The sequence below is a fragment of the Dipteris shenzhenensis genome, chromosome 2 (assembly GCF_047967505.1).
Source record: "Dipteris shenzhenensis isolate YYH24624 ecotype China chromosome 2, Dip_SZ_1.0, whole genome shotgun sequence".
NCBI lineage: Eukaryota > Viridiplantae > Streptophyta > Polypodiopsida > Gleicheniales > Dipteridaceae > Dipteris > Dipteris shenzhenensis.
Genome location: NC_141597.1, coordinates 59,963,224 through 59,981,308, shown reverse-complemented (window position 1 = coordinate 59,981,308; position 18,085 = coordinate 59,963,224). Strand labels below are relative to the sequence as shown.

General features: G+C 39.6%; 1 protein-coding gene and 1 pseudogene across 1 annotated transcript in view; one reads left to right on the top strand and one right to left on the bottom strand.

Moving 5' to 3' along the window:
• The window catches only part of LOC147905074 (inorganic phosphate transporter 2-1, chloroplastic-like), a 45,678-nt gene extending 41,948 nt beyond the window's left edge, over positions 1-3,730 (top strand). The window contains exon 3 of the mRNA XM_087390007.1: positions 2,184-3,730. Within this exon, the coding sequence (XP_087246133.1) occupies positions 2,184-3,005 (822 nt within the window). The 3' untranslated portion in view covers positions 3,006-3,730. The remainder of the gene's footprint in view (positions 1-2,183) is intronic.
• A 2,639-nt stretch (positions 3,731-6,369) lies between these two features.
• LOC147905073 (ribonucleoside-diphosphate reductase large subunit-like) lies at positions 6,370-8,169 on the bottom strand (annotated as a pseudogene).
• Positions 8,170-18,085: the final 9,916 nt, after the last annotated feature.

Genomic DNA, 18,085 nt, shown 5'->3' with positions numbered 1-18,085 from the left:
TACCGAGAAAGAGGCATGATGTCGAAGTTCAACTTGTCCGTATAATGTTGGATGCGAAAAGACAAGTTTTTGATCCTGGTGTTGCACAAGAAGGTAGTTCCATTTGCGAGTTTAATCTGATAGTCCATGGGACTAGGACTGGTGGTCAACCGAAGTTTTTCGACCATAGATCTAGCTAGGAAGTTATGAGAGTAACCACTATCGATGAGGATAGTGACTGTTGTTCCACGAATCGATCCTTGGACACAAAGTACTTGAGTGGCCAGGGAAGAGCCCTACTATAATCAACACAAAAAGGATTTCCTCAATTTGGGACATAATATCACCACAACCAAAACTGTGGGTTGCCCTAATGTCCCCACAAGAAGGCGCTGCCCTCTTCAACATGTTAAGCATCGATTGAGGACTCTTGCCTCAATCCTTTGGTCTCACTTTTCTAGGGTTCAGGTTTTAAGCTCTGACATTTGGTGTTAGTTGTGTGACATTTTGACACTAGATTTCCCTTAATTACTCCTAATTTCTGAAATCTTCCTTTTACTTTCCCTATAACAAAGACTGATTTTTAAAATCCACCTCCCAACCCCCCCCCCCCCCCCCCCTCCCTCTTCATGTTTTCCTTTTATAGGTGATAAAGTCCAACAAAGACTTTGGAAGGATGAAACCAAACTCAATGCGATACTTTACTGATCAGAAGATTGTTTAAATGACAGTAGTAAGAAGGCATTTTGATAGCTCTCAGCTAAGAATTTTCTTCGCATTCTGATGCCAAAGTAAGACCAAAAGCATCAATGTCATTTAACCCTTATATGGTGTCCCTAACCACCAAACCCTTCATCATCCTTGAATACTAGATGTATGGCTTGAGGGAACAAGCATTGGATTCTGTGGGGACGAGCATTTTCTGAGCGAAATCTTCCGAGCGTCCGAGCAAAGGAAAAAAAAAGCTTCCAACTATGCATAAATATGGCAAAAATCAATCAGAAGAAAACATAGTTTCACTTAGAAATATGCAAAGTATTATAGCAATGCCTATTTTATACAAAAATCTTTAGGTGAATCTGTAGGAATGGTGAGAGCATAATGGGATGGCTTTTGAAGAAACCCACATGTAGAGTAGACTTCTCTATGAAAATTCCCTTATGATCCTTCTTACAACTTTTACTTAATAGGGGGTGACATTGAAAACCCTCTCTCAACCTATCTTCATGAAAGAGTTTCTTCAAAGAAAACTCATTGAAGCAAGCCATCCAGGTAGTTTCGCCAGCGAAACCCCTTTGAAGCAAGTCTCCCAAGGTAGTTTCGCTGGCGAAACTACCTTGGACAGCACTTTTAAAAGTGACATAACTTTCATATCCAATGTCCAAATATAGTCATTCAACCACTCAAATTGATCGGAACATCCCATTTGAGCACATCTATGGAGTTATATTTTGAAAAATCTTTCATATATAGTATTAAATATTACATGTATTTTATGAGACTGATATATAAGCCCAAGTTAATACTTATTTATATAGTAATTTAAACTTCTTTAGAAACATGTCCATAAATATGCTATAAAAACACTAAAAAGATATTGCCATATGATATAAATGTGTTAATAAGTAATTATATATGCATAGTATTATTACATTGAGAGTGATTATGAGGAATGTTTCTTAAAGGAATCAACACTTTTTTAAGGTAATAAGAGGGGTACAAAGATATGTCTCTAAATAAGAAAATTATGTTGTGTAAAAATGAATGAGTGACTAGTCTGTATATTTTTATGATAAAGGGATCTAGTTCTTGTGAAAATAAAAGTGTAAAAACCATGTTTCCTAAAGAAAAACATTTTTAAAAATCTCTTGAAAAACACGCTCGGATAAACCTGCTCATAGGTTTTTGCTCGTAAAATTGACGCATCCGGATTCTGTGGGTTCAAGACCATGGAGTGCATACTTCAGAAATATGTTACATGATTTGCTCTTTTGCTATCAGGACTATGATAAGTTAAACCTCTTATTTCAGCCGGGTTGTGTGCGACATGTTATGTTGTTTCAAACCATTCTAATGATTGATGTCTTCTATTCAATTGTCTCTGTTCTGTGTCTTTTCCATGATTAGTATCGTAACTGAATTTTGTCATATGCAGGCTCAAAACATTGACTATCGACTGAAACATGTTACCTTGTGTTATGCAGTTTGTTTACAGTGCACCCAATCCAGGTCAAGCGGCTGCCACAGTGGCTCCAATAGCAGTATTTGTTGGAGTTATGGCGTTTTCTCTAACAGCCTTTCCCATGACTGGGAATCCTTTTCTCATTTTTGCAAGAGCAGTTGCTTGTGGATCTTTAGGAGGCTATCTTATGCACAAAGTTATACAGGGGCAGCTTGGCGCTCTGCTTGGAGCTTACTGTGAGGTTCCACCTGATGTGAAGGAGGAGAATACTAGTGGCATTATGAATTTTCTGAGGGATGTTGGTGGACCTACAGGGACACAGCTGAGGATTGTTTATGGGGTCTTCGGATACCTTCAAGTTTTATCTGCATGTTTCATGTCTTTTGCTCATGGTGCGAATGATGTAGCCAATGCAATTGGCCCCATATCCGCTGCTTTAGCAATCCTAAATGGAACAGGACTTAGCGGTGAAGTGGCTATACCAACCGATGTGCTAGCTTGGGGCGGATTTGGTATTGTAGCAGGGTTGCTTGTGTGGGGTTACAGAGTGATCGCAACCATTGGGAAAAAGATAACAGAACTGACACCAACCAGAGGTTTTGCGGCAGAGTTTGCTGCTGCCACTGTGGTTGTAATGGCTTCAAGGCTTGGATTGCCTATATCTGCAACACACACCCTGGTGGGTGCTGTAATGGGAGTTGGTTTGGCTAGGGGTTTAAATAGTGTCCGTGGGGAGACTGTTCGGGAGATTGTAGTCTCTTGGGTGATAACCATCCCCGTGGGAGCTTTCCTTTCTGTGGTATACACATTGATTCTGACAAGGTTGATAGCAATTCAGGTTTAAGTGAAAAGGGCTATTTTCTACTCCAGGTGGTGGTACGGGTATCTTCCGAGGGTGTGCCATTGCGAGAAGCCATCTATGACTTAAAAGGGATTTATAACACTGGACATTGGTTGGCAAGCCTCGATGACATGCAATATATGCTCCCTACCGTCACTGGTTATTCTGCATTATCTAATTTATCTAGGCCATAGTTTAGGATATACATAACGTTTTATGGACTCTTTTCAGTGATTGAAGCTATGAAGACTCAATTGTGCTGTCTTGAGCAGAGACTTGGCTTGCAACTACAAGCATTAATGCTGTTAGCCTGCATTGAAACTATACCCAAAGATTCAAGGCCGGCGAAAACAGCCTGTACAATATTTTTGTCTTGATGCTAGGCAGACACTTTTGAAGGGGTGCCTCAAAAGTGGCTACTTGTTATTGTGTCAGTTGCTGCAAATGTGCGCTTACTGGATTGTGTTTTTCAATTAGCATCTAAGTTAGCAGGCACCTGTCATTGTTTCTATAATTCTTCCTATGATTTCAAATCATATTCTGTGAAGACCAGGTTATTATGTTTACCATGTCTTTTGCTATTGTTGTGTGTGACTACTTTCCGTCATACTGATAAGGATGACATCCTTAGCTGCATATAAGTTCGTGCTTCAAGAATTGTGCATAATTCCCTGCTATTGGACACCAGATAATCTGATTTCCTTAATCAATGTAGCGCCAACCTGATTATTCAGCCGGATTGTTCACTGGATAGTCCGTGATGTAAACTTTGTTGACAAGAAGCTTAAGTACCATTGTGAAATATCTGTGAATCTTATTAATGGTGATGTGCACCATTTATTCTGGAGGAGAGTTTATGCATGATGCGGTTTTCTTTCTCAAGTAGTTTAACTACCTACAATGTAAAATCCTTGAAATGTATTAATTTCCTCAATTATATTGCTTTGGTGAATGAATGCAGAAAAGACGAAGAATTGCATCTTTGTTGGAATGATTGTAATTAAATGGTCACGACAAAACAAAAACCGTCTGTCGCATGCAATTGCCTGTAGCCCAGATGCAATTCTGCGCTAAAACCTACACTCCTTGCCGCCATGTATCTCCACCTGAGCGGGAACCCAGCTCTCCAGCTTCGCCCAGGCCAAAGGCTTTCCGCTGGGCCTAGGGATTGATTTCTGAATGCACGGTAATTGAGAAAGCCTATGCGGCAAGGTGCAAGGGTATTCTTCTTGCTTGGGCGGTTTTGCAGCTGCATGCACGGGGGCAGGGCCCGAACATTTGGTGCATTACAGCCCAAGTAAGCGGCTGCCTTCACGACGCGTGCCTGTTGGGGTCCTCATGCGGGCTGAGGCACAACAAGTTCGGGTTGTAGTTCATCCAGATCGTCACAAGACGCCTACCCGTTCCCTCTACTCAACAATCCCCTCCCGAAACCACTTGGTGTGGGTCTTAGAGAATAATGTTTGCAAGCGAGAAACTATGCCTCCATCCCCTCACTATCCCACAACTCGCAATGCAAGCTACTCTGATGTCACCTTAGGTAAGCTATTGCTTTCCTCTCACTAATCCTGCGCGTCCTAAGTCTATGTCTACCCACCATCGTTCACGTTTCCATTGTACATCCCTTGCTTTCCAGTTCAATGTCCCTTTCCCATTGAACTTCCCCCTTCTCAAGAGCTTTGCTCCCGATCAACAACTCTTTGCACAGCCCTAGAAGAAATCATGTCGTAGAGTGGAAGGTATCTTGGCAACCACTCCCATCAAGAAGGCTTAAGGCCTATTCCTATTGGTCCCAAGAGTAAGAGAAAGAACTAGATCCGGGCAGGTAGTTGTATTGACATAGAATATGTTGTATTTGAATTTTGTAATTTTAGCATATAACCACATGTATTGTTTTTAGAAAATTGAATCAGAACATAGAAATTTGAATTTGGCACTAGCACTTTGTATTCAACACAGCACTTTACGCTTTGCACATAATACTTTGCATTTAGCACATGACCACACATATATGTGGGGGGAGAGTTACCACACTTCCTTACGAAAGTTATAAGCCCAAGGAATGTGCCCTTCTTTGGGTTCATTCAATCTACATTTGGCACAAAGCACTTTTAATTTTGCACATAGCATTTTAAATCTGGCATGTAGCACTTTGCATTTTGGCTTGTAGTACTTTGCATTTAGCAAATAACCATACATTTGTCTGGTGGGAGAGTTGGCACACTTCCTCTCCAAACATTATAAGACCAAGGAACGAGCCATTCCTTGGGTTGATATCGATTTGTATGTAGCACATAGCAATTTTCATATATCACATAGCAATTTGAGTTTAGCACATAGCACTTTGCATTTGGTGCATAAAACTTTGTACTTTTCAGATACTTGTGTAGAATTTGTCTTCTTCTTCATTTCAATTTGCATTTGCCACAAAGCACTTTTAAATTTGCACAAAGCATCTTAAATCTGCATATAGCACTTTGCATTTGTCTTATAGTACTTTGCATTTAGCATATGACCACACATTTATGTGGGGGGAGAGTTGGCACACTATCTCTCCAAAAATTATAAGACCAAGGAATGTGCCCTTCCTTGGGTTCATATCGATTTGTATCTAGCACATAGCGATTTGTATGTAGCATGTAGCAATTTGAGTTTAGCACATAGTTCTTATTCATTTCAATTTGCATTTGCCACAAAGTACTTTTAATTTTGCACATAGCAGTTTGAATCTGGCATATAGCACTTTGCATTTTGCTTATAATACTTTTCATTTAGCACATAACCGCTCATTTGTGTGGGGTCAGAGTTGGCACACTTCCTCTTTAAAAATTATAAGAGCAAGGAACATGCCTTTCCTTGGGTTCATATCAATTTAGGTCTAGGACATAGCAATTTATATATAGCACATAGCAATTTGAGTTTAGCACATAGCAATTTGAGTTTGGCTTATTGTAATTTGCATTTAGCACATCAGCACACATGTTTGGGGAACCTCCTCTCAAAAAATTATACAACCAAGGAAAGTATCCTTGCTTGGGCCCATAGCACTTTAAATTGATCACATAACATTTTGCATTTAGCATATAGCAATTTGAATTTGGTACCTAGAACTGCATTTTGTACATGGCGCTTTACATTTCATATGTAACCACCTGTTATTGTGGGAGGAGAATCAACACACATATCTTTATGCATCACATGCTTAAACAAGCTAGTTTCATGGCTTCTATCAAAGGCCATTCACCTGCACACTTGTTTAGGACATTAAGACATTCAAACAAACAATTGGAGCATCACAATCTCTGAAGCATAAATGAAGTGCAAATGAATCTTTCTCACCTAAACATTGGAGTAAGGACAGAAAATGTCATGGTGTGGGTTGCCTAGAATCCATGCAAAGCTTCAAAATTTTTCTTAGTATGTCGTGGCCTAAAGACTGCAAAATGGAGACTAAGAGATCTTAATACCTTGCAAAATGTCAAAGAAAAGTCGCCCTTTCGTCTTACTTGCTCAATCTTCTTACCTTGGCATCAAATAGAGACCAGGGTCCATTATCCTGAACATGCCTCATGAACAAGTCTGGCATCCATAACCCATAAAATAAATCACATGCTCTTCTTTCTTCCTGTCAAAGGTATTCCACATAAGAAGATGCCATGCTCCAATCACACAATACAATTACCAGTGTGGGCCCTGCTTCAAAAAAGGTGATTGACTCTTACATTTCCATGATTTTTCCTCAGATCCCAACCAATCAAAAATAATTGCATGCCATGGCTCCAAATAAACTACAAATGCACCTATAATCACATGCATGTGTAAATATTGTTCAAAAGGGTCAAAGGTATATAATATCCTAATGTGATTCTAAGGCACACTCTTAAGCAATCCCATACCCTTTCTTTTGCCTCCACCTTAGTCTACATAGTGGGCAGTATCATTAAATACTCAAAGCATAGGCACAATGCCTTTCGAAATTCCATTGGTGCCTCGGATGTAGCTACTTGTTACAAGAACCCCAATTCATCCTGCCGACTTGCTAATGATAGCACACTCTTTGAGAGTGTCATAATTACCTTCTATATTGTCTTTTTTCATACAAAGCAGGAAACAACTGCTGAGATGCACATACAAGCTTCTTCAATATACATCACTACACACAAAGAGAGATTACATGCATGTTCATTAGGCCACAAGCCAGAGAATACCTGAGGCCTTGGGGTTCCACCGTTGAAAAGAGTACGTGAGGCATGAGTAGACCAATGCTGGGACATCATATGATAAGTCTTAATAGCTGCTTCGATATCCTCCTTATGAATGCCTATAGATACCCTCATAAGCATATGGTGAGGCCTCTCAACCACCCTTCCATGAACATTTAAGAGGTAAGATCTCTCTAAGGTCTTGAATGCAAAGTAGTCATAAATGAAGTCTCAGTCATAAATTGTCTCAATATCGAGGCGAGTAGAATTCTACAAGCAAAAAGTCCATGTATGACTCATAAGAGAACCTTTTTCGCAGAGAAAATCAATCAGTCAATCAAAAGTGATATGACTCCAAGGAAGACATGGACATCACGATTTCATCAGCTTCATATTACCTTCATCACAATGTCATAAACATCATCTGCAATTAGAGGAGCTGGTAAATTTGACCGCTGCTTGATATAGTTGAACATAATCTTTACCCAAGCAATCGTTTGAGGTAGCAAAGTCTCAGCGCAATTGAGAACAAAACTTAGCTGAAGCAACATGAAAAGAATGCAAAATGCGAGATGCTACTGATGTTTCAGAGAATGACTTTTTATGTTCTTGTGGAGGTTAGATACTACAATCCTGTCCGCTAGCTGTGCAAAAAAATGGAAAGCAGAGCATTAAACAAGAGTTGTGGAAAGATGGATCGAGCCAAAACAATGCGCGACGGGAAAGGCTAGGTTCTTACAATAGCATAGTCAGGATGGTTGGCAATCAATGCAGCTGTTGTTTTGGTAGCAAGCTTCCAACTAACTGGTGGTGACGCCCTTATAAACCCCACCACATACTTTTTGAGCAACTTGAACAGGATTGCAGTGCTTCGTGTTCAAGCCATAGCTCAGCTTCTTAATGCGAGCAGTGATTTTGTTGAAGTGAACGGATTCTTGGCGATCATCTTGCTTAATGACATACATGGTGTGGATCAAAGAGATGCATTGGTTTGATGTGAGACATTTCTTGCCATTCATAAAATTTGAATTAATATATAAAATTATTACACATGGCTCAACAAGAAGAAAATATTTCATTTGATGCCACAATGCTACCTGCCTAAAGACAGAAAGAAATAAATTTTATTAAAGAAAGACGAGTTTCTTGCAAAGTGGAGAATACATAACTTTCTCCTACCAAAGGGGAGAATGCATCACAAGAGCCTAGAAACTAGTCCATGAAAGCTACCATGAATGTTGTGTAATTAGGTGATTTCGACACTTTGAGCTCCACAACAAAGGTATGCCATGGGACTAATGTGGGGGATTTAAAAAAGAAAACCCACTTGATATTAAGGTTTGCTCAAGGGTTGGATCATGACTAGACCATGATCATGAATGCTAATTTAGTTTCCAAGTTCTTTGACAATCTTTATAGCAAGCACAACTATGCACCCTCTCACATATGGAATTTTGATGAGAGTTGCTACCAAATAGAACAAGTTGGGGGAATGCATGTTTTGGCAAGGAGAGGTACACAATATGTGAAAGACCTCATTCCCAAAGCTCTAGAGTGGATAATTTCAGAGGCAATTCTAAAGAGAGAGATTGTTTGAAGGAATGTGAGTTTAAAACCCGAGTTTCCTCTAAGATTCAAACCACAAGGCCTCGTCCAAGCTAATTTTAGGTGAATGTTGACCCTTGACAACCACACAAGAAGATCAACATGGCCGATGTGGCAGATGAGTGGGTTGTGGGAGTTGAGAAAAAATAGAACCATTAAGCATACAACAAGATGTTTGAGAACTAGGTGTGGGAAATGGAAATGAAAAGTTTTGGACTCAAAGAGGCGGCCTGTAAGAGAGTTCTTCATCTGGTGACATAGAAGGATAAGGTGAATAAAACTGAGTATGATATTGGCTAGTGGAGGGCAATTTAATATTGTAAAGAGTCTGACTTTTCTATTTCTTTATTCAATGAACCAAAGTTGGATGTACACCTCCCACTTAGTGCCTCAACTCTCCCATCACATTTATATACCGAATTGGAAAACCAAGTATCTCAACCTATTGCTTCCAGCCTTTACTTGAGGCTATGTTTGCAATTGTGATAGTAGTGCTTTCCTGGGCGTATTTTTTTGTTTTGGAAAAAAATGCTCAAATATGCATTTTTTACGATTTAAAACATTTCAAATGTTTTTTGCTATTTTATGCTAAAAAATTTGTGTAGACATAGTCAGTGATATCATCATACATGTCACCATAGTCATGTACAACCATCCTGGCATCATCACCCTCATGTGGAGATCCAGCCTATCCAATACAATACAATACAATGATCATAGGAGAGTGGTGTCCGATTCCAATCCACATGTGAGTGTGTCATTATGTAGGTGCCAGCATGCGATTGGCATCACTGCCAGTCTCCACTAGTGGTAATCTAAACAAACTAAACCTGTAGATTGACATTCCACTAATGTTATTGGCTACAGTAGGATAATGGCAAAAGTGCCAATGCACATGTGAGCTTAGGATTCCTTGTGCATGTTTTCAGGTCATGGTATGAGATTGGCACCACTGCCATTCTCCACTAGTGGCATTCTCCACAGAGATTGACACAATTCCATATGATCTCTACACAGCGGAGACAGTGATCACTACATAGAAGAATGCACATGTCATGTAATATTTCAATTGCCTTTGGTGCTTATCTCTTTGCACTGGGTCATATCACTCAACTATAATAGGTTGGTATCCAACTCCTCCATGTTCATGCTTTTAGCAGTCATGGCTACCTCTTTGGCTAAATCACCTAACCTTGTGGCCTTCAAGGCTTGTGATACCTCTGATAAGGTAGGTGAAGACATAATTATCCCTTGATCCCCGTTTCCTTTAGATTCTTCCTAGAGGTATTATAGCCTTGCTGCTCAGCTCAAATGACATGGGATTCATTGAAAATAGATGATTGTGAAGCTTGGAGTCCTTATAAACCTATGAGGAAGCATGGTAATAGTTGTATTCTCTCATGAGATTTGCATCTCAAATTCAAGAGCCTTATCTTGGTGATATAGTCATGAAGGACTCAATTACCTCTATTTGACCTCGTACAGCTGGTTGATCAAGATCTATTTGGATCCACTAGAGACAAAACCCACTATAAACAATTTACCCACTGTATCTTGATTGATTTTAAACCACTAATTAGCCTTGCTAGCCTGGCTCAACCGAAAAGCAGTAACTTTGTCTAACTCACCCATGTTAGCCAAATGTCTCATAGATTTATTTAAAACTCTCTACATAGGAGACTGGTCCTCCTTCTCGTAAGAATGTGGTGAGGTGATTAATTTAGAGATTGTGATTTTGGAAGATTTTTGGTTTCTTCTCATAAGTATTAGAAGCATGTCCCCCCTTCCTAGTGCTTGCACTAGGAACCTCATTGCCTCATCAACAAGTACTACTTGTGGAGGAGGTGAAACTTGAGGATATGGTGACTCTGTTTTGAAAATTGGTGGAGGGTTCCATGTATTTGTTGGTGGTTGTACAAATATTTCTGTGTGCAATTTCAGCACAAATGTTGAGCTGGCACATTTAATGTGCTATCTCTTAGTTAAGTTAACTTGTCAGGGGGTGGGTATATTAGCACTAATTTAGCATGCTAAATTAGATAATTAAATGCGGGACTGAATTAGGAGGTAACACTATGTGGTCCAAATTACACAACCCATCGATTGGTTTTTGGTGATTTTTTCCAAATTTTATAATTTTTGTGCATGATTTTTTGGGCTTGGGGGATGTACATACCTATTCTACCTAGGGAAGCAAAGAAACCACAAAAAACACATTTACAAGCACATTGAGGGGTATTTTTAAAACGTGATTGTCTTGTCACTTCAAACCACTTCAAAATTCATAAAAACAACATCATTGTTTAGTGTTTTTTATTGCATTTGATAGCAACAATGCTTGAAGAAACAGCTCAACTATTTTTTTCTATGATTTGACAACTAAAAACACTTTAAATCACTCCAAAAATTTTCACACCTTTTTTGACACATCTTTCCTATACTCCAAAACACCATTGACTATTTTCAGGCATTAATTCTTGCACACATATGTATCCATTGGTTCATGACAACATAACACATCAGCCTTGTACAGACTCTTGGCTCTGCTCGATACTTAGTTGTCATCTTTATTTTATAGGCTTGATCTTTGGCACATAGTTGTTCCTCCATCACATGACTTGGTTCACAGTTTGACAACTTGAGCATAAGCCCCTCAGTGGTGGCAGCTTTCACACAGTGTTCTCATGGGTAGACACTCTTATTGGTACATGTGTAAGCCTCTTGCATAGAGCACTAGACCACCTCCAACATGGAGTTATCGTTGATGACATAGCAGTTTTGAATCTGGATGAGATTTGTGAGTGGAAAGAGAACCTACTACAACCATTCATTGCCACAGGGTATGTAACAATTTATGAGACGATGACTCAAGCCTCATTGTTCTTAAGAGATCAGATGTAGAAACTAGAAAATTGACAAAATGAAATACTGGCAATGACTTAAGAAATAATTCAAAAGCTAGTAATTGTTTTGACAGATTGTGCTACGTTCAAATCATCCTATTGAGTGATTTCATTTCCTTGACTTCATCACCTTTGATATCAAAGTCTGCATAATCTACAGTTTAAAAGGTGGTGTCATTGAATCTATGTCAATGGGGTATCCGTCATCCATAGTCCGCTTCGTTTTTCAATGGTGTAATTTTCTGAACTAAAATGTCGAGAATTATAAATTCCTGTAAGATTAAATTCTATATCATCATCATTAATCTCATGGATTTACACATTCATATATTTAATTTTTCCTATTTTTTTCATCAGAAGGGTATTTGCTACTTCCTTTTTTGTCAAAGATTTTGTTACTATATCTTATTTTGTTACAATCACTGTTTCTTCCAAATCAAGGGTTTGGCAGGAAAAGACTTAATAAGAGATAATAACTATGTAGAGGAAGCTTTAGGTCCTCTTTAATCAGATGTATTGACTCCTCTTCTACTAAAGGGCCTATTGGCTCAGATTCCTCTGTCTTTGCCAACTTAATCTTCGATGCATAAACTTCCTTTTTCAATTCTTGCACTTCCCTATTCAATACAAATTTAGGTGAATTTTGGATGTGATCGTCCCACTACTGAACTGGTTGGGTCTGTAAATGAATCAATTTGTTTCCCACTTGTGCCCACAGCTCAACCATATATTGTGTTAATTTGTCATGCATTTCTAGATAATGTACTGGGAGGCATGAATGCTCCTGCAATTTCTATTTCTTCTTCATCGTGCATATTTTATGATTGATCTTCCACGTAAGCAAGTGCTGTGATCTTGTCTTTTAACAATAAATTCTTAGATAATTAATATGTTTTTCTCCTCTATCAACTACCCATTTCTCTAAATAGTCATTGTTGAATCTGGAGTGACCATGTTCTTAATGCTTATGCAGTTTGCTGATCGTCATCAATAAATTTGGATTTTAGTTTATTTGCATCTTGCTGCAATTCCATTTTTTCTTTTTCAAACTATTCACAATTTTTTCTACTCCACTTTATACAATAGATCTTGCTTTAAATAATGCTTCTATTCCACATTGTCTCCTTTTAGTTGTTGCCATTCCAAATAAACATTTTGTATTGCCTATACTATTCCCTGTATTGTACATAAAGTCTTTGTAGGAGTACAATAGCTTCATCTGCATCAGTAAAGGTGATTTGCTCTTCATCATTATCTTGAATACTTTCTTCTCTATTTTGTGGATTCTCATGTGCCATTGGCGATTGTGGTGGTGTGATTGTCTTTGTTGTGGGTTCTCTTCCTATACTAGGGGTGTTCCCTCTGGGCCTTCCCAACTTTTGTGTAGGCAGAGTTTCCTAAAATTTGTTGCCCTTCCTCTTTTTTAGGCTCCCTGTTGAGCTCTATCACTTGGTCTCCTTAGTGTGGTCTTGCATATCATTTTCAACTATCTTTTTGATTGATTCTAGCTTACTTTGTTGTTGAATAATTGTCACTGATGATTTAAGGTCTTTCTGCCCTCCCATTGATGCATCAACCTCTACTTGGTCATAGCCAACCTCCTCTAACAACTTTACTATTTCCTGTTTCAAAATTTCCTCCCTAGTACGCTGATTACTTGGTTCTCTTCATCATCTGATGGTAAACATTAACGTGGCTTGGGACCTTTCAAAACTTGGATAAACAAGGCATACAGAATTGATCGGAGCTTGTTGCATGTAGTATAGTACTTATGCGCTTGTCCTTACCACTAATCTTTCTCTCATGCATAAAAGCAGCCCAATTTATAGGACTTCCCCACTCAGCAAAATGCATTAACAAAAAATTATCCTTACAAATATAGTCATATTTGGTCAGTAACAACCCTCTCTCTAGAAACCGCTTGCACTCTCCTTGCACTCCTCTACTGTGGTGACATATTGAATTAACGCGATGACAGAATCACTAACACTGCAGACAATAGAACACAGCGCATCTGCATTTCTTCTTGTCCACGCTAGAATCTCATCCACAGTTGGTACTATCTGTTGTCCTGCATTGGCTGGATCCGGTCTCACAACCGGCCTCACGTCCACCCCAGTAGCAGTATCCCAAAGCTTGTATGCGCTTAGGATGGTCTTCATCTTGAACTTCCAGAGTGGATAGTTAGAGCCATCCAACTTTTTGCTTTCGTCGGACGGTGGGATTTGCAGTCTTGCAGGCTGGGCCATCTCTCACAATCTGCTCGCAAATAGAAACACACTACCAAATCTTCTTGCTAAAGTCCGGGCTCTGATACCATGTAAGAAAATAATACAATGTCTGTGCTCAATAGATGACAGGATCTTGTATGCAAGAGAGAAAACAAGATAGTATGGAGAATCAAAAATTTGATTACTATAGAACTGATACAATAGATGGCACTGCCTCCCAACCGTGTGCTCCTGTGAAAGAAGCTTCGATGGCGTGCTAGAAACAATAGAAGACAGAGGCTGGATGTTAAGGAATCAGGGTTGCTGTAGCCAATGATGAAATGGGCTTCATGGGCTTGCTCTTATATAGCCACTAGTCGTAGTTGGCTAGGCTCAATTGGGTGACCGACCCAGTCTGCCCAAAACGGTCGACTGGGGGTCGGTCCCGAAATAGGCCACCGACCATACGACAGAATCGGTGCACAAAACAAAGCAACTAACCTACGGTTACCATTCGGCCCAAAGCCATCCGGGATCATCTGAGGCTCCAAACGGGCCCCGTAACCCGAGAGTGGGCTACCCTGGGAAATGCTCCATCTACCCTCAGTGCGGTCAGTCAAGGGATGCCTTCCTGCACTTGCATGTAGCCTAGTTGGTGGTGTGCCAACTCTATCTGAAGCTGTCTAGCCATCAGGCCACACATGGCCCCCATTTGGTGTCCAAACCAGGTTCTACCGGATAACCGAGCTACTCAAATGCCTTCTCCTCATATGGGGGGCTTACAAGTAGAGTTAGCTGGTTTCCACGTAGTTACACGAGAGTGGAGCATTGATATCTAACACATGCAAGGAATAACTTTTGAAGATGTTGGGCAAGTTAAGGAGATGGAGAAAGATAACGTTACTTGTCTCAAAATTCATACATTGGGTGGCAATGTGTATCAGTTGGATCTTGCTTGTTTTGATCATGTGAGGATGAATGCTACTGGAGAGGACATGATGGTAACTAGGGGTTGGAATATTGAGCCGAAAAATTATACCAACTAACAAATATTAGAAGGATTTGATTTGGTAACAAAATGGATAAAGCAAGATAATAAAAAGAGTAGAAAAGTTTCTAAAAGAACCAAGAAAAGTGATGTTGAGGGATCAAGCTCTCAAGTGTCTCACAACGTAGTGAAAGAGAAGGCTAGAGGGACCGGTGAGGAGGAAACAACAGGTGAGAAGGAATAAGGTTGGATGGAGCAATAAACATTCGGGATGTAGAAGCTAAAGATAAAGAGATAACTTTAGGAGGAAAACAAAGGGGAGGTACTAGAACAGTCACACTGATGGAACATGCAGTGGAGGTGATGTAACAGGGAGTGGTGAGACACACATAATAGGACATGGTGATAACAGGACATGGTGAGAAGTCATCTGAAGAAACAATCATACCATAAAAGAAAATCCACCCAAATGTTGACTTTAAAGCACTACAAAAGAAATTGGAAAGGAAGGACACAAGTATGACAGGCTTGATGGAGTATGCAGAGTACTTTCCATTTGATCTGGAGTTTGAGGTTTTGATCCCAGTGATGAATTGCTTTAGAGCACCAAGCCAATATGTGTATAGGACATTGACCCTCAGCTATGTCAGTGACTTGGTCAAGAGTTTTGCAATGAATGCACAACCTCCTACAACATGTTCCTATCTTACACCTTACCACATAGGCATGAATACTCCTATGTGCAAGGAAGAGATAAAGATGGAAAAGATAAAGGAGTATAATTATTGGATTCTAATAGGGCAAGCATTTAATTTATGCTACAAGGATGTTTATGACTAAAGCACAAGGATAAGCCTTCAATCAACAAAAGGGTTTCTACAATGGAGGAAGGTGAGAATTCTTGCCAATGTGCCGGTTGAAGCAAGTTGTAAGATATCATTAATGGCCAACATGGAGGCATGGACCATTTTGAAAAATCAGCCATATATCAGTATCTTGCAACACCTAAGGGCACAGTGGATTGCATTTGAATGACCAAAAAAACCAGCCCAAGGCCTTGTCAAAGGGCATAAAGATCGACAAAGTTGGGATGTGAGTTATTTTGTTTTTTGTGCATTATTTATTTCAAGAATGTTTATGGCTTTGTAAAACAAGTGATAGGTAGTGTCAATTCCCTGATGTGAGAATGGCACTAGTGCCATTCTCCTCATTACCAAGTCATGTTTTTGACATGGTAATGGGAGAATGGCATTAGTGCCATTCTTCTCTCTATTACATGATTTGGATTAGAAGAATGTCTAAGACAATTTTGGTTATTTTCTAGAATTTTGTAGGAGTTGCTAGCATGTCGATGGGCATGAAATCTGCACAACCAAGGACACATGCATGGTCACATACAATGATGACATCTACGAATATTGGATTAGGATTTTGACCTTGGTGAAGCAAGGTGATCTTGAGGGTCAAAATCCCATAATAACATATATGAGGTGTCTTCTAGGATTAGAAGATGACGATGTATGTGTACTTCAAGCAGAGATTGAGTCTAAATAAATTGTCTTGGTCAGGTCAAGCAAAGACAAGGACTCCATTGAAATGTCTCAACGAGCGACGGAGATTAAGCATGATAGAGAATTGAAAGAAGTGCTCATCAAGGAGTTCAACTTATGCCACCCTGGGTTTGATGGAGAGACCGTTGCCACTCCATCATAGTATGTATTGCTATCATTTTGGACAATGACAAAGTTGGTAAATCTCAAGGAATCAATGGTAGAGGCTCAATTTTGGCACAGAGCATTTGTGAATGTTATCCATGAATCAAAGAGCGCACAAAAGGGTTTGTTTGAGACCTTATATATTTTTTCATTTGTAAGCTCACATGATGGGTTTGATGGATTTGAGCACCTGTTAGAAAACACAAGGGCATACACAATAATTGAGGACACTATTCTTTATTCTGATGAAGATGATGGGTATTTAAAAGAGGCTGTTGTGAAGCATGGCATCATCAAGGAGTGCATCAGGTGATATTATAGCAGGGAACATGAAGTCGTTGTTGACGTCTTTACTAATGGAGGTGTGGCATTATAGGCATTATCAAGCAAAAGAAAAGTGATCGCATTGGTGAAGAAATCCCAATATTCAATAGAGGTCAAGGCTATGTGTGTGGCACATGCATCAGATAATCCCCATATTAAGATTTGATCTAGTATTGAGAGGCCTCTCAAGACATGTAGAGCTAATTTACCTATAGATGAAGGAATTGGTTACCACCACTTTGAATTCTCTTCCTATATTATATCTTGGTTTTCATACCTCGTTGAATTTGTCATTGAGTGGGGGTGCCAATCCTCTCTCTTTTCACGAGTTGGTAGGATTCTTGTTATTGTAGGAAGAGCAAACCAGGAAGGGCATGGCCACATGGGTTGGGGAGCATGCCATGCTCTCAAAATTCAAGCCCAAAGGAAAAGGGCAGCAAAAACAACATTCAAATCAACCTACACATCAGCATTAAGCTGATTCCATACAACCCTCTCACAAGGCTAAAGGTGATGCAGAGAAGCCAAAGAGAAAGGGTATTTGTCACCACTGCAAGAAATCGAGTCACTACATTGGTGAATCCAAGAAGAGAATAGCAAAGGAGAAGAAAAAGGATTTGGGTATGGCTGTCTCAGATGTATCAGCCCCTAGTGCACATGAAGGAGCAGATGTTACAGTCAACTTTGTGAAAGAGGAATATGTCTTTTTATCTTGCATTTCATGTTTTCAAGTGGCTGGTCCAAATACTATAGCCACTCTTGAGGATGACTCTTATGCTTTCCTAACTTGCAGCTAATTTCCAGATTCTTGCAGGTGCATTTTGCTCCTTCAGTTCTTTTCCTTTCTATCAAAAGGTTTATCATTCCTCACATTCAGTCATGCAAGACCTCAAAGGCAGCTTGGGATATTTTAGAGAGCATGTTTGCATCCAGAAATGATACCCGGGTCTCTTTCCTGAAGAGAGAGCTATCTCACACACATATGGATGAGGGTGATTCCATGAATGCTCACCTCACCAAGCTTCAAGATTTGAGGGAACAATTGCTAAATATAGATGAGATCATTCCTGATTTGCAACGTTTAACTAAAGTAGAACTTGAAGCTATCCCAAAGATTACATTGGAAGATTTGGATC